At 49.6% G+C, this 25,613-nt stretch overlaps 2 protein-coding genes across 2 annotated transcripts; both read left to right on the forward strand.

The window, feature by feature from the left end:
• The first annotated feature begins 6,506 nt into the window (after positions 1–6,506).
• On the forward strand, positions 6,507–13,454 carry LOC142830724 (uncharacterized). Its single transcript, XM_089780986.1, has 4 exons — positions 6,507–6,566; positions 8,302–8,363; positions 10,525–10,603; positions 13,153–13,454. The coding sequence occupies exons 1-4, from the start codon at positions 6,507–6,509 to the stop codon at positions 13,252–13,254; spliced, it is 303 nt and encodes a 100-aa protein (XP_089637112.1). The 3' UTR covers positions 13,255–13,454.
• A 5,627-nt stretch (positions 13,455–19,081) lies between these two features.
• Positions 19,082–22,353, forward strand: LOC102453604 (alpha-1,4-N-acetylglucosaminyltransferase-like). Its single transcript, XM_075937277.2, has 2 exons — positions 19,082–20,210; positions 21,033–22,353. The coding sequence occupies exons 1-2, from the start codon at positions 19,800–19,802 to the stop codon at positions 21,639–21,641; spliced, it is 1,020 nt and encodes a 339-aa protein (XP_075793392.2). The 5' UTR covers positions 19,082–19,799; the 3' UTR covers positions 21,642–22,353.
• Positions 22,354–25,613: the final 3,260 nt, after the last annotated feature.

Raw genomic sequence — 25,613 nt, forward strand, 5'->3', positions numbered from 1 at the left:
CCGACGCCAACAACTGCTTCAGTCCTACAGTGCCCCTCCCCTTCCGCCCTGCAACCCTCACACCCTCCTCTCAGGCTTTTAACCATCCACCGCCCTTATATCAGGAGCCTCATCTCACCTTCCCTCTGTGGCTGGTAAGGGGAACCAGGCCCTCCCATGATACTGGGTTACTACAGCCAGGAGCTACTCCATCAGACGCCTTCCTGCTGCCTCCCTGGACATCTCCCTCCCCTACCCATCAGAGGTCCCTCCCAGCGAGCTGCAAGGTTCATCTTTCTATCGGGGCCTGGGAAGGACCCCAAGGATCAGTTAACTCTCCCTGGGCTTTCACCTTGCTCCTCCCAGTGGCCCCTGGCTCTCTTGCCAAGTGAGGAACTCAGAGTCCCTCCCTCTCTCCCTGCAACAGCCTTCTGCTCCGAGCGTCCTCTTTATATAGCACCACCCACCTTCTCCTCAGCTGGGCGTCCTCCTTCATCCAGCCTGGCCCTGCCCCTTGCACCGAGCAGGTGGGTTAACTGGGCTCCAGCGCTTGTTAACCAATGTGGGGTTTATACGCCCCCTTCCTGCTCTCCAGTCAACAGCCTCATCCCTGCTATTTGAAATGTCCCCCGCACCAGCACCATACCCAGCCTCCCGCGCTGTTCTGCTGATGTCCAGCCGCCTGGCACAGGACTCACAGGGCAACACTGGCCGCAAGTATTTGTGCAAGAACACTGATGTTCTACTGTATGAAATCAGGGCTTCTTGTGCAAATACTCTGATGCTCCCACTCAGGGATAAGTCCTCTTGTGCAAGTGTTCTTGCGCAAGAGGCCAGTGTAGACAGGTAACATCAATTTCTTGCACAAGAAAGCTCGATGGCTTGAGCAAGATAGCGTCTACACTGGCATGGATGCTTTTGTGCAAAGGCACATGCCAGTATAGACGCTCTCATGCGCAAATACTTTTAATGGAAAAACTTAAAAGTATTTGCGCAAAATCATGCCAGTGTAGACGCAGCCCAGATGTAACTGAGAGAGTCACCTGACTTTTCCTGCCCTTGAGACCGTAGCTATAAAAGGAGGCAATAATCTCTCCTTTCTTCCACTCTGCCTTGTGGGTTTAAATCACTAGAAGGTTACCCGGCGTTGCCCGGGACCAGTGAAATTACTCCTGACCTATAGCAGGGTAAGTGTGAGGAGATCCATGGCTCAATCGTGGCTCTCACCTCTGTACGCTAGTGACTTCCATGGAGTTACACTTAGAGGAGGGTTAGGCCCATAACAGCTACGTCTGTTGGAAGAGCAATGACTTTCCTGGCTATGTGGAAAGGAAGAACAATGGCACCGTCTGATTTCAGATCTCCTCCCTGACCGGATCGAGAAGAGCCAGCCAGCGCAGCCACATGCAGCTCTGGGCTCATGTCCATAAGCTACAGGTGAGTAGAGAACCAGCCAGCTTGAAACACAAATGAAGACGATTCACGTAAAGGAATCTGGGCCCTGGCCCTTAGCCCACCGTAGTGGACTTTCTATTGACCGCAGTGGGGTTTGGAGTCAGGCACTGCATGGCTGCAAATGTCACTTTTCTCAGACCAAGTGAGTTAGGCACCCAGGACCCTCTGAAATTCAGTAGGAACCTCTTTCCTCTGGGCCCTCGTTACATCTCAGCCAAGGGCCCCGCTCCTCATGTTATCATAGAATCATAGAACCATAGAGCTGGAAGAGACCTCAGAAGGCATCAAGTCCAGCCCCCTGCTCTAGGCAGGACCAATCCCAACTAAATCAACCCAGGAAGGGCTTTGTCAAGCCGAGACTTAAACACCTCTAGGGATGGAGACTCCACTACTTCCCTAGGTAACCCATTCCAGTGCTTCACCACCCTCCTAGTGAAATAGTTTTTTCTAATATCCAACCTGGTCCTCTCCCACCACAACTTGAGCCCATTGCTCCTTGTTCTGCCATCTGTCACTACTGAGAACAGCCTCTCTCCAGCCTCTTTGGAACCTCCCTTCAGGAAGTTGAAGGCTGCTCTCAAATCCCCCCTCACTCTTCTCTTCTGCAGACTAAACAGACCCAAGTCCCTCAGCCTCTCCTCATAGGTCATGTGCTCCAGCCCCCAAACATTTTGGTTGCCCTTCGCTGGACCCTCTCCAATGTGTCCACATCCTTTTTGTAGTGGGGGGCCCAGAACTGGACACAATACTCCAGATGTGGCCTCACCAGAGCCGAATAAAGGGGAATAATGACATCTCTGGATCAGCTGGCAATGCTCCTCTTAATGCAACGTAATATGCCATTAGCCTTCTTGGCTACAAGGGCACACTGTTGACTATATCTAGCTTCTCATCCACTGTAACCCCCAGGTCCTTTTCTGCAGAACTACTACTTAACTGGTTGGTCTCCAGCTTGTAACTATGCTTGGGATTTTTCCGTCCCAAGGGCAAGACTCTGCACTTGTCCTTGTTCAACCTCATCAGATTTCTTGTGGCCCAATCCTCCAATTTGTCTAAGTCACTCTGGACCTTATCTCTGCCCTCAAGCGTATCTACCTCTCCCCCTAGCTTAATGTTGTAGCACCATTGATTTCAAGTGAGCTCTGTTGATGCACAAGTTCAAGTTCTGGGCCTATGCGTCTTTACTGCCAGATTTACCTGGTGTTGATGGGGTCCTTCACTCAATTAAGATTTTTTTTTTTAATAAAAGGAAAATGTACAAATGATTTCTTGAAAAAAAAAAGTTGTTAAACCTTTTTAGTAGTTTTTTTAAATGGGAATTCCATCAAGTGTATTTTTTAATTCATCCCCATAAGTTCTGATATCCCTATAAACTCTTAGCATTTGCTAAGTTTTAACAAAAAAGGGCGATAGTCAATTTGGTTTCTAACAACATTTTCTTCTAGTTTCCAAACCTTAACTATTGATGTGGCTGTGCCAAAACACAGTGGGTATGTCTAGACTACACGGCTCTGTCGACACAGCCATATAAACTAGTGTACCCGACATAGTCAATGAAGTGGGGATTTAAATAATCTCAATCAACCTTACAGAAAAAACAGAGAAATTTGGAATCATACATGGGTCCATCAATGAAGCCATGTAAACTAGTTTACCCGACATAGTCAATGAAGCGGGGATTTAAATAATCCCCACTTCATTAAAATAAAAATGGCTGCCGCGCTGTGCTGACAATAAGTTGATCTGGCACAGTGCGGCAGTCTAGATGCCGATTGGTCGACAAGGGAAGCCTTTGTCGACTGCTCCTGTAAATCTCGACAAGGGAGTGGTCGATAAGGGAGCTGATCGTCGGCACAGCGCAGCAGCCATTTTTATTTTAATGAAATGGGGATTATTTAAATCCCCACTTCATTGACTATGTCGGGTAAACTAGTTTACATGGCTTCATTGACCCAGTATGATTCCAAATTTCTCTGTTTTTTCTGTAGGGTTGATTGAGAAGCAATTCTATTCCAGGTTCATTCTATTTTGCTGGCTCATCTTGGTTCCGTTTCTTTCAACATTTGCTCAGTTACGTCAGTTTTAAGGACTGTACTTGATTTGGTGATTCTGTCTCTTTTCTGTTTGGTTTTATGAGACACAAGCCCACACCAAGCACATCCTGTTTTCCTGGCACAACAAAACCCTTACGCTGCTTTAAGTTATGATAACAGCAAGCTGTATATCTAATTTGGTGGTCTTAGCTCTTACAGTTTAGGAGAAATTCTTGATGAAATAGACACACACACAAACTCTCTAAAATATATACAAGTTGAACCTCTCTAATCCAGCATTCTGTGGTCTGGCAACCTCCGTGGTCCGGCATGATTTTATTTAGACAGATGCTCACTTATCATGGGTGTGGCCAAGATTCCCGTGATCCCATAAAGTTTGTTTACAGGCACCAGTCCTTTTGGTAGCTTTCATGAACCAACTTGGTTATGAACTTAAGAGAGAAAAATCTAAAGCTGTGTCTTGGTCAGCAAGCATGGTGGGAGCAATATTGTCCTCTCATACCACTGCTGTGGATCCTAGAGGGTGGTTCACCCTTCCCTGAGGGTGCATGGAAGTGAATGGTTTAGGGTGCAAGGGGAGGGAATATTGGCTGGGAACATACTCATGGAACATTTGTCTCCTATTAGAAAAAGCTCCAGGAATCCAAACTGGCTTCTGGTGCGGAAGATGAGATTTTCAGAAAGGTACAGTAAACTCATTTAGGTAGGCATTAATTATTTAGGCGAGGGAAGGATCAGGCCCTCTGACAGGGAGAGGGCAAAGGGGGATATTGCCCTAGGCCAAGGCAAATCAAAATCTATCAGGTCCATTAGGAGGCATGTTAATGTATAGACAGATCAATATATACTAGTCAATATGGGTGTGTCTAGACTACAGGGTTTTTTCGAAAAAAGGGGCCTTTTTTTGAAAAAACTTCCCCTGCATCTAGACTGCTGCTGCATTTTTTTAAAGTAAATCAAAAGAATGTGGCAGTTTTTTTGACCGCAAAAAACCTTGTTTTACGAGGAAGAATGCTTTTTTTTGAAAGTGCTCTTTCGAAAAAAGGCACTATGTAATGCAATCTGTGCTTTTTCGAAAGACAGCATCCAGACTGAGGCTACGTCTAGACTACAAACATCTTTCGGAAAAGAGCGTCTAGACTGCAACCAGTACTTTCAAAAAAGGAAGCCGCTTTTTCAAAAGAGAGCACCTAGGCCATCTGGATGCTCTCTTTTGAAAAAGCACAGTTTGAATTATATAGCACCATTTTCCAAAAGAGCACTTTCGAAAAAAGGAGTTATTCTATATTAAACCATGTTTTCTGTGGTCAAAACTGCCGCGTTCTTTCGATTTACTTTTGAAAGAATGCAGCAATCTAGACGCAGGGGAAGTTTTTTTGGAAAAAAGGCCACTTTTTTCGAAAAAACCCTGTAGTCTAGACACATCCTGCCTGGGTGCTCTCTTTCGAAAAAGCAGCTTGCTTTTTCGAAAGGACTGGTTGTAGTCTAGATGCTCTTTTGCGAAAGAGGCTTGCAGTCTAGATGTAGCCTACATTACAAGCTTAATTTGATCCAGGTAGAACTGGGTCTCAGCTGGGCCTTCAGTACAAGCTACTACTGCCGGTATGCAATAGGAAGGACATTTTTGGAACATGGTAAAGCCAAATGAGACCTAGAGAAAACAATCAACAGCTCCGTTTCTCACCTAGCCTAAAAACACAGTGCAACAGTGGGTGCAAATCAACAGCATCACTTCACAGAACCAGAAGGTCCCTTTCTCTCTTTCATCTCTCAGAGCACAGCCTTTACTTAAAGGCCCATCCATGCCAGAAAGCTGTTGATTGACTGGAAGGAATTCAAAGACTTGCATTACTAAGAAACGGCTTGTTTACATATACATAGCTTGTCTCAGGAAGGATGGGATGGGATGGGAGGGAGGGTATAAGAATAGACCTCCTGTATCTGATAGATATGACAACAAGGAAGAAGAGAAATATTTGGGCTGCTCCACAAAACAGAACTGGGGAGATGGGAGTGAAACCAAGCACATAAATATATTGGCGAGAGAGTTAAAAACCCCAAGCAGCAAGAAACTGCATCTATAATGCACATATAATGACTGAGCGACTTTTTTGTTCTTAGGGTTAGGATGGCACAGAAGCCTTCCAGACCTTCCAAATCTTAGAAACACGAATACAAACCATGTAACCAAAATGCATTGTTCTAGAATATGCTGTCGCTACGGCACAGTTGAGTTCCAGCACTCATTTTCCGTTGAAATTTGCACAGTGATTTTTTTCACATTTCAGTCCCCACAGCGCCAGCTGTCAGCTCTTCGACATGTTGGGTTTTCCTGGAAGGTTTGGAGAGTGGAAATTCCCACAATCTGCTCAATTTGTATCGCCTCTGGGGTAGAAGTAACATACAGGCTTGATATAACTTTTCATTCTACAGAGATATTTGCATGACTGACTGAATAATTCCTAAGCAATATCTATTACTTTCCCATCATTCTTAGGAAGCACAAGCATCGTCATGACTTTCTTATTGACCAGTAATTACTGATCCGTTCTGCAGGAAAAAAAGGGGAATTCTAAGGAAACTCTAAGCAGCAGGGGGTGAGGAAGTAGCAATTAGCACCCTTGTTACTAGACTGTAACAATGCCAGGTATCTGGCGTTTCTTTCTGTGTGTGAACACACAGAAGGATAGAGTCTTCAGGGCTGTTAAATGAGAACCTTTCACAAATAATACCTTCACCCCTTTTTGTTTTTTAACAAGTATAGGCACAGATAACTTAGGGCCTGTTGAACCGCATGCAGGCAAAGCTCATTGAAGAGTAGTGCACTTGCTTCCGCACAGCCAACGTAAGGAGAACATTTTCACCACCGTTCGTGGGCAAAACCTTCACATTCCTGCTGTCACAGTCGGTGCTGTTTGCTCTCTGCAGCACTATTCAATGGGCGCCCCAGACAAAGGGCACTGGAGTAAGGTAGCCTATCGGCCATATGAAATCATACCTCAGTATGACCTTTTTTAGATGAAACAGCGAATCCGAGAACTGGAGGAATCAATAAAAGAATACGAGGCAGTAATCCAGGTAAGGATTCCACATCTAGTGTGGTTAAAGGTAGCAAGCCCTACATAATTCAACCTGTAACACCAGATGGATCTTGTAATTAAGGCACTAGATTAGTATAGCATCTGGAAACCTGAGTTTGTTTGTTTGTTTGGCTCTCTCACTGCATCCCAGGGTTCTCCATCTGTACGATGAGGGTGCTGCATTTCCTTTGCCTATTGTCATCCCATCTTCTGAGATAGTTACGTTTTGGTGGGGGTAGGGACTGTCTTTCTCTGCGTATCTCAACTGTTCCTAGCACAACAAGACTGACACATCTGCGGAGGCCTTCAGACTTATGACAGACAATCAAAACTCCCTGAAGCACATGTCTTTTGGGCTAAAATTATCAAGACTTGATGTCCATCCCCGAGGGTATGTCTAGACGACAGGCTTTTGTCGGCAGAGGTTTTGTCAACAGATACTGTCAACAAAGCTTCTGTGGACAAAGAGCGTCTAGACTACATCCAGTTCTGTCGACAAGGCAAGTTGCTTTGTCGACATGAGAGTGTAGACGCAAAGGACAGTGTAGATGCAATAAAGCCTTCTGTTGACAGAACTCTGTTGACAAAAGGTGTTATTCCTTGTAGAATGAGGTTTACCACTGTCGACAAACCTTCCGAGTTCTGTTGACGTTATGTCGACGGAACTTGGCGGTAGTGTAGACACGGGTATAGTTTTGTTGACAAAAGTCCACTTTCGTCGACAAAACCCTGTAGTCTAGACACACCCCAGGACAGCATCGTGTGCAGGTCTAGGATGGTGACGATACAGCTTTTCCCCTTGCAAACACCCGTTGAGATTTTGGGAGGCGCGTGGAGAAGGGCGGGAGTCACAGAACAGCACCATAATGGCTGACTCTAAAGTCTTCACAATGGTCATTGTCATGGGGTGCATCACTGCCAGGCGGCGCCTGCTCCTGGTACTCTGGGGATTGGCTCAAGACCGGGCTTCCCCATCTGCATTTCTCCCAACATCACTGCATCTCTGCTGTCCACCTCTCCTAGCCCCGGGAACCGGTGTCCTCTTCCTGGCTCCTCCTCCGGCCACGTCACTATTTCCCCTTCTCCGGCTGGAATTTCGCTCCTCAAGCATCCTAGGCGGTCTTCCTGGGCATGGCCTTCATTCCACTCGCCAGTGACTGATAGGGGGACAGAGGCCTGCCCTCGTCTCCAGGATCCAGTCCTGGGCCCTTCAGCTCAGCAGGCTAGGCCTTCTCTCCCCAGCCTCATTGCTCTCGGCTTGGGCTGCTTCCTTTCCTCTGGTTCCCCTTTTCTTCCTGGGCCTGCCAGATCCCCAAGCCTCCCCCTTCTTCTCAGGGAGTGACCAGAGCCTGCAGTCCCCACCTGCTCCTCCCTCTCTCCTTGGAGCGTCTGCCTTTTCCCAGCACCCCCTTCTGCACCCTTCCCTGGGCATTATGGGCCCCACTTTCTCCTGACCGCCTGAGCCACCTTAATCAACTGCCTAACTGGTTATTTGGCCCATCTGGCCTGCCGGGGAGTGGGGGGGGGGGAATCACAGCGGTGTCCTGCGGGTGTAGAGGAGTGGCGCACCTCACATAGGCTGCTTTCCATTGGCAGCAGCAAGGGCGCAAATGGCGTTTGCTCTGTCTGCACCCTTACTGAACAGAATCCACCCAGATCCCAAACGGGTGAGATAGGAAAGATTGGGAAAGGAACCCAACCAAGCATGAATTCCTGGATTTGCCCTTTCTAAGGTTCTTCAGGATAAAGAGAAGTCTCTTCAGGACCAGCTCTCGGCTGCTGAGGAAAAGACTCGGTAAGTCTGGACACAAACCAAAGCTTTCGGTGGCCAGTGTCTGGTGGTAGGTCTGCACTACAAAGCTTCTAGCAACCCCGCTGTGTCAACATAGCTGTGGGCTGAAAGTCAGGCAGTGCAAACACATTTTGTTGGCACTTTTGCCATGAAAAAACTTCCACCCGCTACGAGCTGCGGCGTTGTCAGCAGGAGAACACGGCTGTGGGCAAAGCACTGGTTACACTAAACTGTCCAGGGGCAAAGTATTTCTTGTTCAGGGAGAGGGAGACTAAGCATCTGTGAAGGACAAAAGCTTTGTGGCTCAATTGCCAGTGTGGACAAAGCCTTAGTGATGATACGGGGGGACGTAGTATTGTGTGCAAAGTTGAGAGAGAGCCAGTGCGAGGAATTTCACTTAGAACGGCCAGCCTGAGTCAAGCTGACATGCTAGTCCGCCCATTTGTGTCTGCCATAGCTATTTCAGTCCATCACAGTCATTATCTGTCCGGATACCGGGCCTCTTTCAAACATGGGGTGTCATGTTACTAAGCCCTTCAAGGAACTTATCTCCTTAACTGTGAAACCACGAGAGTTAAAAAGAGAGGCTCTCTGTGTATGTGTGAGATAATAGCCAGTACTTTCTTCTCCAGCTGCAGCAGGGTGTCACCAGAAGCACTGAGTCAGTGTTTCCTAGCTGTGTTTTGGCTATAGTTTTGCAAAGGCAGAAATCCGGTTCATTTTCCAAGATTGCTGCATTCTCAGAAATGGCAGCCTGCGAGGAAACTCACATATACACCACAACAAGGACTTAAACAAAAGTCCGACTTCTTTGCTGACAACTAGCCATTGTCTTTCTTTGTGTAAACTTGGAAAATTGTACCTAACACACAATCATGGCTGATAAGCAATACTCTGGCTGGATTGTTTTAATCTTCTAATCTCTTCCTATCTGAAGTGGGTTGTGCCCATGAAAGCTCCCGATACAATCTACATTTTTTGTTAGTCTCTAAGGTGCTGCAGAACTATTTGTTGTTTTTAAAGTTTTTTCAATTACAGACTAACGCAGCTAACACCCTCTGAAAATCTTCCTATCTCTTCTTTTCATTGGATATTCACTCACATTTGCCTCTGTACTGAATTCTGAGTGGTAGATCCAGGGTGCTCTCTTGTTCTCCTCTAAATCTTTCTTTTTCTATCCATCTTTGTTCCTATCACAAGGAGACACAGCAAAAATCTAGCAAGAATAGGACATGGGACTGAAAGGGATCTCCTGGGTCATTTCAGGCAACCCTGAATTTTGGGCTGTCTCTTGAGTTGTCTTGTGTAGCATAATGGCTGTGAAGATACAGTCTGAGCATTTGCTGAGAAATTCCAAGGCAGTGATACAGAACCCGCCAAGTGCCGGGACGGGCCATCTCACAAACGTAAAAATGGATAGCCGAGATGTTTCGTGGCAGGTTATTGCTTATCAAGACGTGGAAAAAAATTGCTTAATGAGAACAGCCAATGTAAGCAGGGGCTCAAAAACCTTATAACGGGCCAAGAGTCTAGACATGTAGATATTTGGTGGTTGGCAATGGGGCAAAACAGCAGTGGAAGGTCCCATTGCCTGCGGTTCAAAGCAGACAGGCCGAGATGGAGAAGACTGGACATTCTCTTAAGCAAAGTAGGGAAATGCAGTCTTGGGATCTATTGAGCTTTGGTCCTTCTGATTGGTCGAGTCCATTACAACACTGACATTCTACAAACCTGCCACTCGCGAGTGAGTGCGCAAAATAAAACACATCAATCATTCTTTCCCAGGAATGATTTTCTGCAATCTTGACAAATAATTTCACCTTTGGCTTCAGACCAAACATAAGACTTTCTAGTCATATAGGGAAGTGTTTCCATGGAATGTAAGAAGAGGGAGTAGAAAAAGATTCCATCTGCAACTTTTGCTACGGCACTGCATCGTATGGCTAGCTTGGTACCTATGTTGCTGGAAGGTTTTTAACCTCTGGTCCTTTCTACTCGTCCTTTCTTCCATTGTCCGATGCTCATAGTGTCTTAAATGTATCATCTTTAACAAAGAATACGATGCCCTTCAGAGCCACATGTTTATAGAGACCAAATCGGAAAATTGAATTTTATGGGAATTATTGAAATTTGCAAACAAATCAAGTTCCTTTGATGTTTACAGAACTCTCCCAAGGAAAGCTAGTAACATCCTGAACATTAACCCCAAAAGCCTGATGTCTGAAATAGTCAAAGCTGAGCTGGTAAGTACTTTCATCTTCTCCTTAAGACCACGGGTGGGCAATAAACGGCTCGTGACTGCATGTACAGCCACTGTGGTTTTATACCACTTACAACTTTCACTGACCTTTTCTGTACCTTTTCCAATTCTAATATAGCTTATTTCAGACAGGGTGGCCAGAACTGATACTGTATTCTATGTCTGGGTGCTCTATGGTTTTGGGTGGTGGCTTATAATATTTTGTCTTATTACCATCTGCTTCCTGAAAGTTGCTAACATTCTATTTGATTTTTGACTGCTGCTGCACATTGGAGGCTAGCATAAGTCAAAATGATCTGGACAAACAGGAGAAATGCTCTGAGGTCAATAGGATGAAGTTAATAAGGATAAATGCAAAGTACTCCACATAGGGTGTGTCTAGACTGAAGGCTTTTTTCAAAAAAAAAGTGGCCTTTTTTCGAAAAAACTTTACCTGTGTCTAGACTGCTGCTGCGTTCTTTCAGAAGTAAATTGAAAGAATACGGCTGTTTTTTTGACCATGGTAAAGCTTATGCTCTTTCGAAAAAAGGCGCTATGTAATGCAAACTGTGCTTTTTTGGAAGAGAGCATCCAGATTGCCTGGGTGTTCTCTTTCAAAAAAGCGGCTTGCTTTTTCGAAAGTACTGGTTGTAATCTAGATGCTCTTTTTCGAAAGCACCTTTCCAAAAAGCCTGTTTCAAAAGAGGCTTGCAGTCTAGAGGTAGCCTTAGGGAGGAACAAAGAGTTTCACACATACAGAATGGGAAGTGACTGTCTAGGAAGGAGTACGGCAGAAAGGGATCTAGGTGTCCGAGTGGCTCACAGGCTAAACATGAGTCAATAGCGTGAAGCTGTTGCAAAAGAAGCAAACATGACTCTGGGATGTATTAACAGGGGTGTTGTGAGCAAGACACCAGAGGTCATTCTTCCACCTTACTCTGAACTGATTAGGCCTCAGTTGGAGTCTTGAGTCCTGTTCTGGGTGCCACATTTCAGGAAAGATGTGGAGACATGGGAGAAGATCCAGAGAAGAGCAACAGAAATGAGTAAAGGCCTAGAAAACATGATCTGTTAGGGAAGACTGAAATAATGGGGCGTGTTTAGTTTGGAAAGGAGAAGACTGAGAGGGGACATTATAGCAGTTTCAAGTATCTAAAAAGGTGTTACAAGGAGGAGGGAGAAAAATTGGTCTCTGAGGACAGAACAAGAAGCAAGGGGCTTAAATTGCAGCAAGGAAGGTTTAGGCTGGACATTAGGAAAAACTTCCTACCTGTCAGGGTGGTTAAACACTGGAATAAATTGCCTAGCGGGGGTTATGGAATCTCCATCACTGGGGATATTTCAAGGCAGATTGGATAGACATCTACCAGGAATGATCTAGACCAGGGGTGGGCAATAATTTTTGATGGGGAGGGGCAGTCCAAAAGCTTGGAAAGTGGTCGAGGGCCGCACTCCTGCATGACTGAATGGAGATGCGGGGTGTGGGGTGGAGGTGGGGTGCAGAAGGGAGCTTGGGGTAAGGGACTGGGCTGCAGGAAGGAGACCGGAGTCTGGGCGGGAGTTGGGATGAAGCAGGCGGTTGTGACTTAGGGCAGAGGACTGGAGGGCAGGGGTTTGGGATGTGACCATGGGGAGGAGGGGATTGTGATCTGGGGCAGGAGATTGGGGGGGCGGATCTGATAGAGGGTATGGCTGTAAGAAAGGTACAGAGGGTTTGGGTATGTTGGGGTGGGGGGCAATGATTGGGGCAGGGAGGGGCTGGGGTGCCAGCAGCAGGCTGTGGCCAAGAGACTTACTTGCCAGCTGTCAAACTAGCCTGCCTGCCTGCAGAGGTTAAAGATTTCCCAGCCAGCCAGTTTGCCTGGCCCTGAGCCCAGGAGAGGGGGCGTGATTCTTCATAGCTGCCTGTTATTCTAACAAGCAGCTCACATTGGCTGGTGTGTGCCAGAAACCAGCCAATAGGAATGTGCTGAGGGCGGGGCGGCTCCTAAAACTTCCCCCCTCCTCTCCAGTTTCAAAACAAAAACAGAGCCCTGCAGCTGCTTTTCTGCATGGCCTGTGACAAGCAGGGACGCCTGCCTGGGGCTCCCCGATGCTGCCTCCGAGGGCGGGATCTGGTGGCTTGGCGGGATCTGGTGGCTTGGCGGGCCAGATTCGGCCGTGAGCTGTATTTTACCCAGGCCTGATCTAGATGGTGCTTGGGGACTGGACTCGGTGACTCTGGAGGCCTCTTCCAGGTCTAGTGTTCTAGGATTCTAGGATTGGGTGGATGCACTGAGAAAACTGCCCACAATGACTTGCAGGGTTACTTGAGGGGCACAATGGAGCCCATTGGTCAGACACACAAGGGAAAGTGACAAATCTCTTCATTTGGAGCAAAGCACCAAAACTAATCGATGGGCGTCACCTGTGAAAACATAAGTCAAATCCTTTTGGTTTTAAGAACATTGCAAAGAATCTCTCATTGGTAACCCAACGGCCTCTTCCAACAACTTCTTGCCAACTTTGCAATTGGAAGCATTTTAAGTCTCTTAAAATTCTCTTTATCTGCAGGAAGACAAAATACGAGGCAAAGGGAAGAAGCAAAGGAAGCACTTTTTTGGTGGTAGGTTAGTGAAGTTCCCATTTACATTTATGAACCAGCTGCATTTTTAAAAGCTATTTTAGGACCTGACAGGAATGTAAAGAAAGAACAGAACAGAGCAAGGGGGCAGCTTTGGGTGGGTATTTCGATAGCTAGGAATGCAGGCAGGTGTCTAGTGGGTTGCCTTGCATGCTTTTGAAAATCCCATCAGACACTCATCAGTATCTTCAGGTGCCTAAATACCTTTAAAAATCTGGGCTCAAGTCAATACAGAAGCATTTCACTTAGTACAGGTTGAACCTCTCCAGTCTGGCACTTTCTGGTCCAGCAACCCCCGTGGTCCAGCACAATTTTAGTTAGCCGGATGTTCGCTTATCACAGGGGTGGCTGAGTTTCCTGCGCTCCTATAAAGTTTGTTTACAGCCACCAGCCCTGGCTCCCAGTGTTCTGTGCTGTGATTTAGCTCCAATTTTCCCTTAAATGTCTTCTAAGAGCCCAGCAAGCAGTGGAAGTGCTGGTGATGTTGCTAGACGGTATTGGCCTCCCGTGGTCCGGCAAATTCTCTGATTCGGCATCAGGCAGGACCCAGAGTGCCGGACTAGGGAGGTTCCACATGTATGAGCAAATCATAATGGACAGGATCCACTAAAGGAAAATACCTTGGGCTAGGAATTTGAAGGCTGCCTTCAGGGATTTAGATGAGGATTAGTGCCGTTTTAAATGTTCATTGACATGGGAATTGGGGACATGGCCCCGTAAGCTAGGAACTGGGAGCACCTCTGTTCTGGGCTGTACAGACCCTAGCACAAAGGGATCCTGGTGTACGAAAGGGACCCGGGGGGGGGCCATAAAACAGGTGATAAATCAAAGGGCGATAGCAGGGGGAAATGGGAGGTGAGCCATTTTAAAAAAGCTGAACGTATCTTTGGAACTATGGGGTAACAGCAACAATCAGCCCTGCCCATCAGTGTGAAGTGACCGGGGCCAAGACCATTGAGAAAAACGGAGACACAGCGCAGGGCCGACAGTCCCAGCGGGCCCTGGGGCACGGTGTGAGGGGAGCCGGCGCCACGCCCCGGAAGAGGTGGGGCCAAAGGCAGTCAGCCCTTAGCACCGCCCAGATCGCGGCCTCCCCCAGACCTCAGAGCCAACGCCGTGCGCCGGCGCTCTGGCAGCGGTTCAGGCGAGTCGGGGGTAAACGCCCCCTCCTCCCCGTCAGCGAGCCTGGAGCACACACAGGAAAGCAGCGAGGGAGGAGAAAGGCAGCGAGAGGGAGAGGAGTCGCTGAGGAGCCAGGCCCAGAGACGTGGATTGACAATAAGACGAGGTTGGGAGGTGATCTGCAACGCCCCGAGCTCTAATTCGACACGGTCCATTCCACAGTCGTGATGCGCATAAGAAATTCCAATGTCAGACTCCTCAGGGCAGGGTGGTGGTGGGGAGGAGAGTCACCTACACATTCAGACAGTTAGTGAACCGCTGGGGTCGGAAGAAGCTGTCGTGTTAGGCCGACATCGTACCAGATAAAAGCCAGAATGGAGCTTGAAGTAATAGATGTGAGGTGTTCCGATATTTGCTCCCATATTTTTATCCAAACGTATGCTGTAGGCTCGGCAGACGGTACAGATGTTCCTCGAGAAAGGACAGACGTATTCATTGCATTCCTCTCTGGTGTGACGCGGCCAGGTTCAGGGGACACACTCCGACCCTTGTGTTTCACTGTGGAATGAACTGGGCCTAGCCTGCAGGTCTGGGCAAGCCAGGGCTGCCATTTTTGCTGCGTTCAGTCTGGCGCTGAGGTGTTTCTAGGCATGTGCGGTGTAAGGAAAGCTGTACGTGGTGTAAATGAAATCCTCTTGGTATAATCCACAGGCTGTTATTTATCCATTAAGAGCAGCACGCCGAGATAACATATCATGGCACATGTTTGCTGTGCTCCGGTCTGGCAGGATTAAAATGCTACATCCTCCTTGAGCTATTCCAACCAGGAACCACACAGTACCTGTTCAGAAAACAAAGACAACAGGAATGAAGCTGCAACCCTGAGTTTCCAGGGGCGAGGGTGACACACAGGGAGGGGAGGGGGGTGAGCGGAGCACAGTCGTATTTCGATGGGAGGAACTCTCTCACTTTTCCTGATGGGCCCTGCGTACCTGAAGCTCTGTGTGCCGTGTGTAGCTTGTTCTGATGAGCTGGGAACAGGCCAGGCGCGCGTCAGACGGGGATGAAGAGGAGAGGGGGAGCCCCAGCCAGGGTGCTGTGCACAGCACATGGAGCGGCATGAAATTGCTCTGTCGTGCGGGAACCAGAGAGCACCTCACACCAGCTGCCTGCCATGGCCTCACTGCACCAGCCAGGTCACACTCAGCAGCCAGGGACAAACTAGCATCATGCTCCCGGCTGTGGCCAAAGTCAGGCTCCGCGAGGATGGGAGAAAGGGAAGGAAGAGGTCGTGGTCTCCGTGGCCAGGGCAGGAGCTGATCAGTTCCCAGTCAGCATTTACATACTGGGGCGACGCTCCAGCCGTTCCGCATGGGTCCAGCGCTGGCAGACAGTGTTTGCCTCAGAGCCCAGGCCTGGCCCTAGGGCAAGGCGAGCCAGGCAAATGCCTTGGGCCCTGTAGTGCTGAGTATTCACCATCCCCCGGCTGGTCCCAGGCCCCGCTCCCAGCATCCTGCCTTGGGCCTTGCACACTCTTTGGCCGGGCCTGTCAGAGGCTCACTGTGCCTTCCACAGAGCCCCTGGCCCTGCTCTAGGGGCAAAGCTGACAGCCTCCTGAGCCCTTTTCATCACAGGCTAGTCCTCAGGGAGGTGAAAATCCCCCTCAGAGGCAGACTCTGTAGCAGCATGGGGAGGGGTGGGGGTAACCCAGGCCCACTCACTACTCCGGCTTCCGGTCCAAGGACCCTAAAGCAGTTCTGCTCCCAGTCGGCAGCTTCTTCCCTGGGCCACTTCCCCGAACAACCCCCCATAACCTTTCCTGTGGTATCTGCTCCCCCACAGCACTCTGCCTTGCTCGCAGTCCCCATCTCTCATTCAGACACCTCTCACTCACAGACCCTGGGAACCTTCCCTCCCCCAGACTCCTCACGCGCTCCCAGCTAACTGAAGAGGAGCCTTGTTTAACCAGTCCCAGCTGGCTCTTAATTGACCCCAGAGGCTCTGATTAGTCCCCCCAGTGGACTCCGGAAACATCCCAACTGTCTCCCGGGGCTTCAGTTGGCTTGACTGAGTCCAGAAGGTTCCTTTTGGTTCTGGGTTAGTCCTTGTTAGTTCACACTGGGTACAGAGACTTACTCAGTCTGGGGCTGATATACTTTCCTTCAACCACTCCCCCTCTGTCCTGACTCTGTCACAATATCCTGTAACAAAAGACAGGACTATGTAGCACTTTAAAGACTAACAAGATGATTTATTCGGTGATGAGCTTTCATGGGCCAGACCCACTTCCTCAGATCAAATAGTGGAAGAAAATTGGCATGACCATATACACCAAAGAATACAATCAAAAAAATGAACACATATGAAAAGGACAAATCAAATTTCAGAACAGAGGGGGGGAAGATGGCGAGGTAAGTGTCTGTGAGCTAATGATATTAGAGGTGATAATTGGGGAAGCTATCTTTGTAATGGGTAAGATAATTAGCGTCTTTGTTGAGACCTAGGTGCAAAGTGTCAAATTTAAGCATGAATGACAGTTCAGAGGATTCTCTTTCAAGTCTGGTGTTAAAATGTCTTTGAAGCAGGATGCAGGTAGTTAAGTCCTGGAGACAATGTCCTTTCTGGTTGAAATGGCAAGAAACTGTTTTTTCTTTGAGATCCTGTCCAATAGCTGAAATTTGATTTGTCCTTTTCATATGTGTTCATTTTTTTGATTGTATCCTTTGGTATATATGGTCGTGCCAATTTTCTTCCACTATTTGATCTGAGGAAGTGGGTCTGGCCCATGAAAGCTCATCACCTAATAAACCGTCTTGTTAGTCTTTAAAGTGCTGCATAGTCCTGGTTTTTGTTTCAGCTAGACCAGACTAACACGGCTACATTTCTATTACAATATCCTGTGTGAGCTTCGTCAGTAGGATACAGGAGTGATTCTTGCAAAGCCGCACATGGGCCCCAGGTCACCAGAACTCCTGCCAGGAGTTACAAAGTGAGTCTCCCTCACGGGGGCCACGCTATACCTGAGGGGCTATGGGTCACTAGGCAGGGCTGCCAGACTACAGGCTTCCATCAGAGAACATGCCGGAACTTGTTAGTCATGATATGGCCTGTCTGAGTGTATTCCCAGCAAAGCCTTGTCATTCTCCAACCTCCCGGTGTGTGGAAATGACTATTTCCCTCAGACAGTTTGAGATCTGCAACGCCCCGAGCTCTAATTTTACACTGTTCATTCTGAAGTCATGGCACGTGTAAGAAATTCAAATGTCAGACTCCTGAGAGCTGGGGGAGGGGGAAAGGGAAGTGTTACCTACACATTCAGAGACCGTAGTGAATTGCTGGGGAAAGAAGACGCTGTCATGTTAGGCCAACATTGTACTAGATAAAAGCTTGTCGGGGGGTTAGTCATTACAGTACTCTATGACAGGCAAGTTATGAGAGAGCTTCCTGGCTTAATCCAAGACCCCATCCGGGGCCCTGTATCCTCCTCAGAGGGCGAGGTTTCCTACGGCAACATGAAGGAGTTCTGCTCTATCGTCACCAGCCACCTCCCCACAGCCGTGGTGTCCCGGACCGGGAGCGTGTCGTGTCTCATCTGAAGAGGCCTAGTGTAGTAAGGGAACTTTCAGACCAGGCATTAATCACCAGGCCGTCTGACTGTACCATGCCATGACGTCCGACTGTACCATGCCATGCCATCCGACTGTACCTCTCCTTTCTCTGCAGAGGAAGTGGCAGCTCTCCAAGAACATTGCACAAATCGCATGTGACAGCATGTCCCTGTCTCCCATCTCAGGTCCAAGGAGGAATGGTTCCATGTGCTCATCCACATCTAGTTTCCATGTGTTCACAGATAAACCTGTGCCCCAAATAGGTGAAATAAGCTATCATTCTGTGCCCACTTCCACCAGCAGCTCAAAACACCTGTCCTAAGCCCGGGTACAACTTTCTGCTGGGCACGTTGCTCCTTCATTTTGTTAGCAGTGCAACCGTGCACCTTCAAAGCCGCAATTTCCCACTGGAAAGTCCTCATCACTGCGCCGCAAAGGCACATGCTTTGGTGTCACCTCCTTACTTGTGCTCGCAGTCCTACACCATTGAAAATGTAGCGTTTCCTCTTCTTATCAACAATGCAAATAGAGTGCAAACACCACTGCGTGGCTAGGAAGCAAAGCCAAAGATCCCGTTCCGAAAGTCCTACCTGGCGTGACTGTACTGCATTAGGCAGCCTGCGTTCTTAGGCACCGAGTCTCCGACCTACCTCGGAAAAATGTCCTATTCAAAATAAATTCAGCATTGGTTTCCAACCGACTATATTCTCTGTCTGGCTTTTGCTTATCAAAGACGGTGAGTTTTGATTTATTTACAAATACGTCGCAAGAAAACGAGAGGGAAATCGTATCATAAGATTTGATGTAATGTACTTCATTGGTTTTCATTTCATGGCTGTATTGACTATGGCAGAACGAGGAGCAATAGTCTCAAGTTACAGTGGGGGAGGTCTACGTTGGATATTAGGAAAAACTATTTCCCTAGGAGGGGGTGAAACCCTGGGATGGGTTCCCTAGGGAAGTGGTGGAATCTCCATCGCTAGAGGTTTTTAAGTCCCGGCTTGACAAAGCCCTGGCTGGGCTGATTGAGTTGGGGCTGGTCCTGCTTTGGGCAGGGGGCTGGATTTGATGACTCCTGAGGTCTCTCCCAGCCCTGGGACTCTATGATTCTACGAACTAGACGATCTGTTAAATATTTTAGAATTTAGAGGTTTCCCAAGGGATTGAAATTTACTATGAGTCCGGGTTGAAATCTTCGAGGCAATTGGCTTTGATGTGCCCGTGTGGGCTTCAACTCTATGTTTTATAATTGAATCAGTAGTTGAGTATAGCAGAATCAGAAAGCAGATAACAGCCTGCGCAACTCAGATGCTCAGATGTCTACTACTGTACAAACAACCGTGTCTCTAGGAACCAGCTGCCAGAAGAAGTAAGAACCATCATGAACCACGCTGCGTGCAGAGGCAAATGTCTTCACACTCACCGCCTCTTAGCTCGGTAGAGTTCCTTGCTTGACTGCAGCATGCAGCTCACTTCGATTCAAGTCTGTTTCTCCTTCCTCTTATGATCTAGGGCCCTTTTCGATGCCAGTGAACTCCACCGAGTTCAACAGAGAACACCTTTGGTTTGAGGACTGCACCCTTCAGGATTCCAACCCGCAGACGGATGACAAGCCTTTTTCCTAAAGAGCCGCTTGAGTCAAAGAGGCTGATGCCAACTCAGGTCTGTGATTTAGTTTAACTCTTGATTCCCCAGTTTTGCAACAAGCTGTCAATTGCAAAAGAAATAATCCAAGGCAATAATAACATTTGAAATCCTCTCCTGTCGTATTTGTCTCCCAGCGATAAACAGTGAACCGTGGACGCTGACTTTGTTTTTAAGACTCGCCGGTCCAAGGACAAGCAAGAATGTTGAAGGAGATCCAGATAGTGCTCTGCTTCTTTTTTGTCTTTGTCTTTGTCATTTTGTATGAATTCTCCCTGCAGCCCGTTTGTGTCTTTTCACGCAAGCCTATTGCTAAGCCATTCCTGACAGAAGAGGATGTTATGAACCAGAGCAGAAGCATCATCTTTGTGGAGACCACAGACCGCCTGCAGCCTCCTCCCTTGGTTGCATGTTCTGTGGAATCTGCTGCCAGGATCTACCCTGACAGACCTGTTGTCTTCTTCATGAAAGGGTTGAAAAATAACACACGGCTGGATTCAAATTCCACTTCCTCTGCCTCCTCTCTTCTATCTGCTATGAAGAATGTCTTCCTTTTTCCTCTTCAGATGGAAAGTTTGTTCCAGGGGACACCTCTGCTCCCATGGTACCATAAGGTGAGAGGAAATAGAAAGGAGGAAACATTTTTTAACAAGATTTAAGGTAGAGGTGGTAGAAAATGAAAAGAAACTGGTTGTGATATTTTTAAACATTTTGAAGCAGTTTTATTACCCCCAAATGGACCTCTTTTCATGACATTTTGCCAGGCATTGGTCAGAATATTTCTTGAAATTGTTATGTACATTTTCCATTTCCTGGCGGTAGGATTTATGGCAAATAGAGTATTCCGATAATAATTTTGGTAGCCATATTTTCTCAAAATGCTTAATCACCATCTTTTCCAAAAAGGCCATTTTTTGATAAAGAAGGTGTATTTGAATAATTTTAGCAAGCATGAATGTAAAGAGAACTTTTCCTGGTGGGGAAACATGATTTCAGTGCTTGTTAAAGGTGTCTGACAGCAACGAAAATGTTTAAAAACAAGCTCTGGAAGTGAGAGGGGAATTCAAAGGTCCATTTTGGAACAACAGAAAAAAAAGGCAGTGGTATTCCACCAGCCATGCCTCTCAGAAGTGTTGGTCACTGCATTTCTCTGCACTTCTCGGTATGGTTCTGTTGGCAGCCATGACAGCTTTGGATCAGACAGTGAGAGTGTCAGTTGCGATGGGGGGTTGTTTGGGGAAATAACGGTTAATGATTCCTAATCTCGTTATTTGATCAATGTTGGATGTTTCTTGGGATTTGCTGTGGCTTGAGCACACTTGTACAATCCCACCGAGTAAAACCTGTATCTGCTCTTGCCCTTTTCCACCAACGTGACTTAGCTGAAAAAGAAAAGCAGCCAATTGCATCTCTGTGCTCCCTTTCCAACTCTGCAGGTTAACGCAGCCCAGGAGAAGCACTGGGTTCATATCATCTCTGACGCCAGCCGACTTGCACTCCTCTGGAAATACGGGGGGATCTACATGGACACTGACGTCATCTCCATCAGGCCTATTCCAGTGGCAAAGTTCCTGGCGGCCCAGGCTTCCCAGTTCTCCAGCAATGGGATTTTGGGCTTTCCTCACCATCACTGGTTCATTTGGGATTGCATGGAGGATTTTGTAGAAAACTACAATGGAGGCATTTGGGGAAATCAAGGCCCCATGTTAATGACAAGGAGACTCCGAGCATTGTGCACCTTGAGCGATTTCCATAATGTGGAGGATCTAAGTTGCCAGAATATTTCCTTCTTACATCCTCAGCGATTCTACCCCATCGCTTATGAAGGATGGAGACAGTACTATGAGATCTGGGAGACAAGCCCCGACTTCAGCAACTCTTATGCTCTGCATCTGTGGAACTTCATGAACCAGGAACACAAGCCTGTGGTTGCAGGAAGTAACACCTTGGTGGAAAATCTCTTCAGAACACACTGCCCCACCACGTACAAGGCCCTTATTCTAGGCACAAAACGCAGTGGTCCATGTGCATCAAAACAAGAATGAATGACGGCATCTAGAAGAACAAGGTGACCCTTCCAGCCCTCATGTTCCTGCGACTAAAACAAACTGTGCACAAGACGCACGTTCTCTTAGTCAGTGACTCTCGGCCATTTTCTCTTTGCAGGTGACTTTGTAGGAGAGAACCTGTCAGAATCCACCTCTTCTCCCAAGTTTTCCCAGGATCTAATTAAATCAGTAGGAAGCGTGGGGGGGTAGGACGGAGGGTGCGGTATACATATCATGACATCACCAATACTCAGTATGTCTTGTCCTTCAGGGAAAAATTTACCCAAATGACCTAGGAGTCACGTTGGCTTTGTGAACCAGAACTCCACTGAAAATCAGTGTGACTTAGGAACCTAAGGGTCAAATGTTCAAAGGTATTTGATACCTAGAGATGCCCCTAAGTGCTTTTGAAAATCCCATTGGGCATCGCTCTGCCTCTGGAGCCTTTCAGAATCTGTCCCCCTACATGGGTTTGGAAATTGCAGCATCTTGTGTGATGAAGCCCTTAGCTAGTGAAGGACTCTAGCGGCTACTGTAATGTCCATGCTCAGTCACAAGGCATGTAATGACACTCTGTGAATGGCAGCCCGAACCTCCCCCATGCAAAATGTTCATTGTCATTGATAATTTTTGTCTTTCTTTGCTTCAGCTCTGGACCCTGCCGTCTGCACAGCGACATTTTAAATGCTCCTTTAAATAAAAGTTCCACCCCGCCCAATGGCTCTGAATTTGCATTTCCCCACCTAAGCCTCCCTCCAGCATCTGGGATGGGCAAAGGAAAGGGGGGGAGGGTCTGTGCTCAGTGATGGTTTCTGTGTGAGTCTCTCTCAGTCCTTAAATGGCCCCGTTCTTGCAGCATGTGGGCGTCTCCCCGCAGCCCCGTGTGGCTGGGAAGCTCTGTTCTCCCTGCTGGAGACCCCGTCGTGGAACTGAGGCCTGGAGCCCCACGTGGGACCCAGGGAGCCACCCCCAGTGCCAGGCACTGCCGCCACCCACACAGCCCCAGTCAGCCACGGCCTGGCCCTGCCGCTGCCCGGACTCCTGGTGCCAGATCCCCTGCACCTCAGTTTCTTCCTCCAGGCCCCTGCAAGGCCCAGTCTGGCAGGTGTGCGCTGAGCTCCCCTCGCTCCACACAACGCGGGCCAGGGAGGAGCCTCCCTGACAGCCTCAGCCCAGGCCTGAGGGGACCCGCGCCCTGAGACGGGGATGCCAGTTCGACTCCCCCCTTTGACCCAGACTCTGACCCCCGGGGCACTCTGGGGCGAGCCTCTCCCGGTGTCGCTCGGTGCGGTGGGTGCAAATAGCTGCGTGTGCGCCAGGGCAGAGGCAGCACGGCCCTCGGTGCATCCTCAGGCGGGTAGCCGGTGCCAGGCTGCGGCGACGGGGCTGTTCCTAGCACGTCCGCTCCCCAGAGCCAGCACTGCACCGTGACCGCAGGGACGGGGCTGGCGGGGGGGGGGGGCTGAGCAGGGGCCGCTGGGCTGGGAGCCACCCGGCGGGGCAGTGGGCAGGGGGCTCACGTGCTGCGCTCTGGGGCCGTAACCCTCTGGGCCCGGCTCTGCCCTGCCCCGCTCCGCCCCCGCCCCCCCGCAGTAGCGGCACCGCAGTCCCTGCACCCGCGCCCGGGGGCTGCGCGGCCGAGCAGAGCGCAGCCAGGCCCGGCCCGTTGCCATAGCAATCGCTTGGCTGTGGGGCGCGCTCTGCAGTTTGTCGAACCCACGGCCCGAGACCCGGCCCGAGGAGGCTGAGCAGGGTCCTTTTCCCCTCGGGTTCTGAAACCCTCCCTGTGTGTGGGGTGGGGTTACCCCCCATGGCACCTCCACACACAGCCCCTTTGCCAGGCACACACAGTGCAAGAGAGAGAACGGGGGCACCTCCGGGCGCCTCCCTCCCCCGACTCGAGCCCTCTCGCACCCGCATGCCTGGGCGCTGCCGGGCAGACAGCTGCTGTGCATGCAACAGGCTGGGTCTGGTCCTGCTGAACCCGCGGGCGCAGGAACCTGCCTCTCGCTGCACAGACACTTTCCCGTCCTGCCCCAGCGCCGGTGAGAACGACGCAAATCTCCAGCCCCAGGACAAACCCAGCAGATCAAATTATTTAACAGCAACTGGCAAATCCATTGAAAATGGCCAGACGGGTCCAGTGCCGGCCAGGAGGTAGCCCTGGAGCGGGGGCTGGGAATTGAGAGCCACCCCCAAACCCCTTGGCTGTCAGACAGCGGCCAGCAGTTGGGAGCTTTTATCTAGAAGACACATTTCCAAGAAAGCCAGGTGGGGCTGGGGAGAGGCTGCCGGCTGCCGGGTGAGATTAGGATGATTAGGGCGTGTTCGTCTTCCCCACCGGCCGAGTTCCTCTCCGAAGGGCGGACGAGGCCAGCAAAGCAGGACGACCGTCCCTAGGAAGCTGAGGTAATGAGAGTGGGGGGCAGGAAAGGGATTGATGGGGGGACCTAACACCGGTGGAAGATTCGATAATAGTGAATAATACTCAACACCCCCTTGCCCCTTCGCAGGCTCAGAGCGCTCCACACACCCGGGCGCTCCGACCTCTGGGCTGTACGTTCCCCCGCGCAGGGGCTGGTTTTCGTGGTGGGTTGTGCACGGGGCATGGGGGGGGGGGCTGCTCCAGGACAGGGGCTGGAAGGTGCTTTGGTGATACAAATGAGGATGAGGAGGGGAAGGCCTCAGCCCCACAATAAGTCCCGGTTTGACCAAGCCCTGGCTGGGTTGATTGAGTTGGGCTGGTCCTGCCTTGGGCAGGGGGCTGGACGTGATGACTCCTGAGGTCTCTGCCCGCTCTAGGATTCTAGGATTCGACGATAATAACCTGCCCCTCGATTATTTCAGCCCTGCCCCTGCTTCCCGCCTTGTCCCACTCCCCAGCACATCGCTGGCCTCCCCACTGAGCTGCCCCTGTTCCTGATGAGCCCACAGGGCCCCGGGGTGCTGGCTGCCGCAGGGCACACTTGCGTGGCTCTCAGGACTGGCCTGGCCTTCTGCCTGTAGCCCTGCCTCTCCGGGCAGGGTGGAGCTGGGTGCCTGCATGTATTGGCCAGGACCCTGGGGAGTTTCTTGCCTCCCTTCCCCCCACAGTTTACACCAGCTGAGGGTTGGTCCAGAGTTGGAGCCCTCAGTGCTGCCCCAGCAGTTGAGGTGTCTCTCCTTGGGTGGGGACAGCCCTGCCTTGCTCTGTCTCTCCTGCCGCCCAGGGGCCTCAGCTGGGGCTGGGATGCTGGCCAGTCTACGGGCTCCCTTGGCGGCGCCTGAGACCATGGGAAATAGAGTTGGATGGTACAAAACAAAGTTGGGTTGAACTTTTGCTTCAGCCGCCCATCATGGCCCTGCCCTGCAGAAAGCGACAGCAAGACAAATGGCTCCCAGACACCCGGGAAGGAGCAGCAGGCCTAGAGCTGCATCGCCGGGCACCCCAGTCATGGTGAAAATCAGCTTCAACTCCTTCCCCTGGGAGCACAAGGGGACAATTAATACTAATGAGCTTGCACAAGGGCACTTCCTCCAGCAACAGCCACGCTGCAGTCACACTCCTGCCTGGAGTGCACGCCGGGGACCAGTGCGCTCCCAGCGGGGGATTGTGGGACATCTCCTGGAGGCCACTGGAGTCACACAGGCACCGTGCCGACCTTACTACAGCGCCCGAAGCGCGAGGGCCGTGCAGCTATTCAGCTGGCACAGTGGGTGGCTCCTCAGATCCACACAGTCGAGTGTAGGAATAAAACCAGTTTAGGCCTCTACAGCGCTGGCTGTTTGAAGCCCCTGTAACGGATCTCCTCTGCAGAAAGCTCCTAACTCTCTGGGCACCTTTTAAAGGTGCCGCCACGTGCCAAAAGAGCCATCCAAATACCGACTGGCCAGTCTGGGAAGCTGCTCAAGAGACAAGAGCGCCCCTACAAAAGACACTTCTGTCCGCATGAGGACTGCGAGTGTCCTTTAAGCAGCAGCAGATTGTTT

The sequence above is a fragment of the Pelodiscus sinensis genome, chromosome 10 (genome assembly GCF_052426305.1).
Source record: "Pelodiscus sinensis isolate ZL-2025 chromosome 10, ASM5242630v1, whole genome shotgun sequence".
NCBI classification, from domain to species: domain Eukaryota; kingdom Metazoa; phylum Chordata; order Testudines; family Trionychidae; genus Pelodiscus; species Pelodiscus sinensis.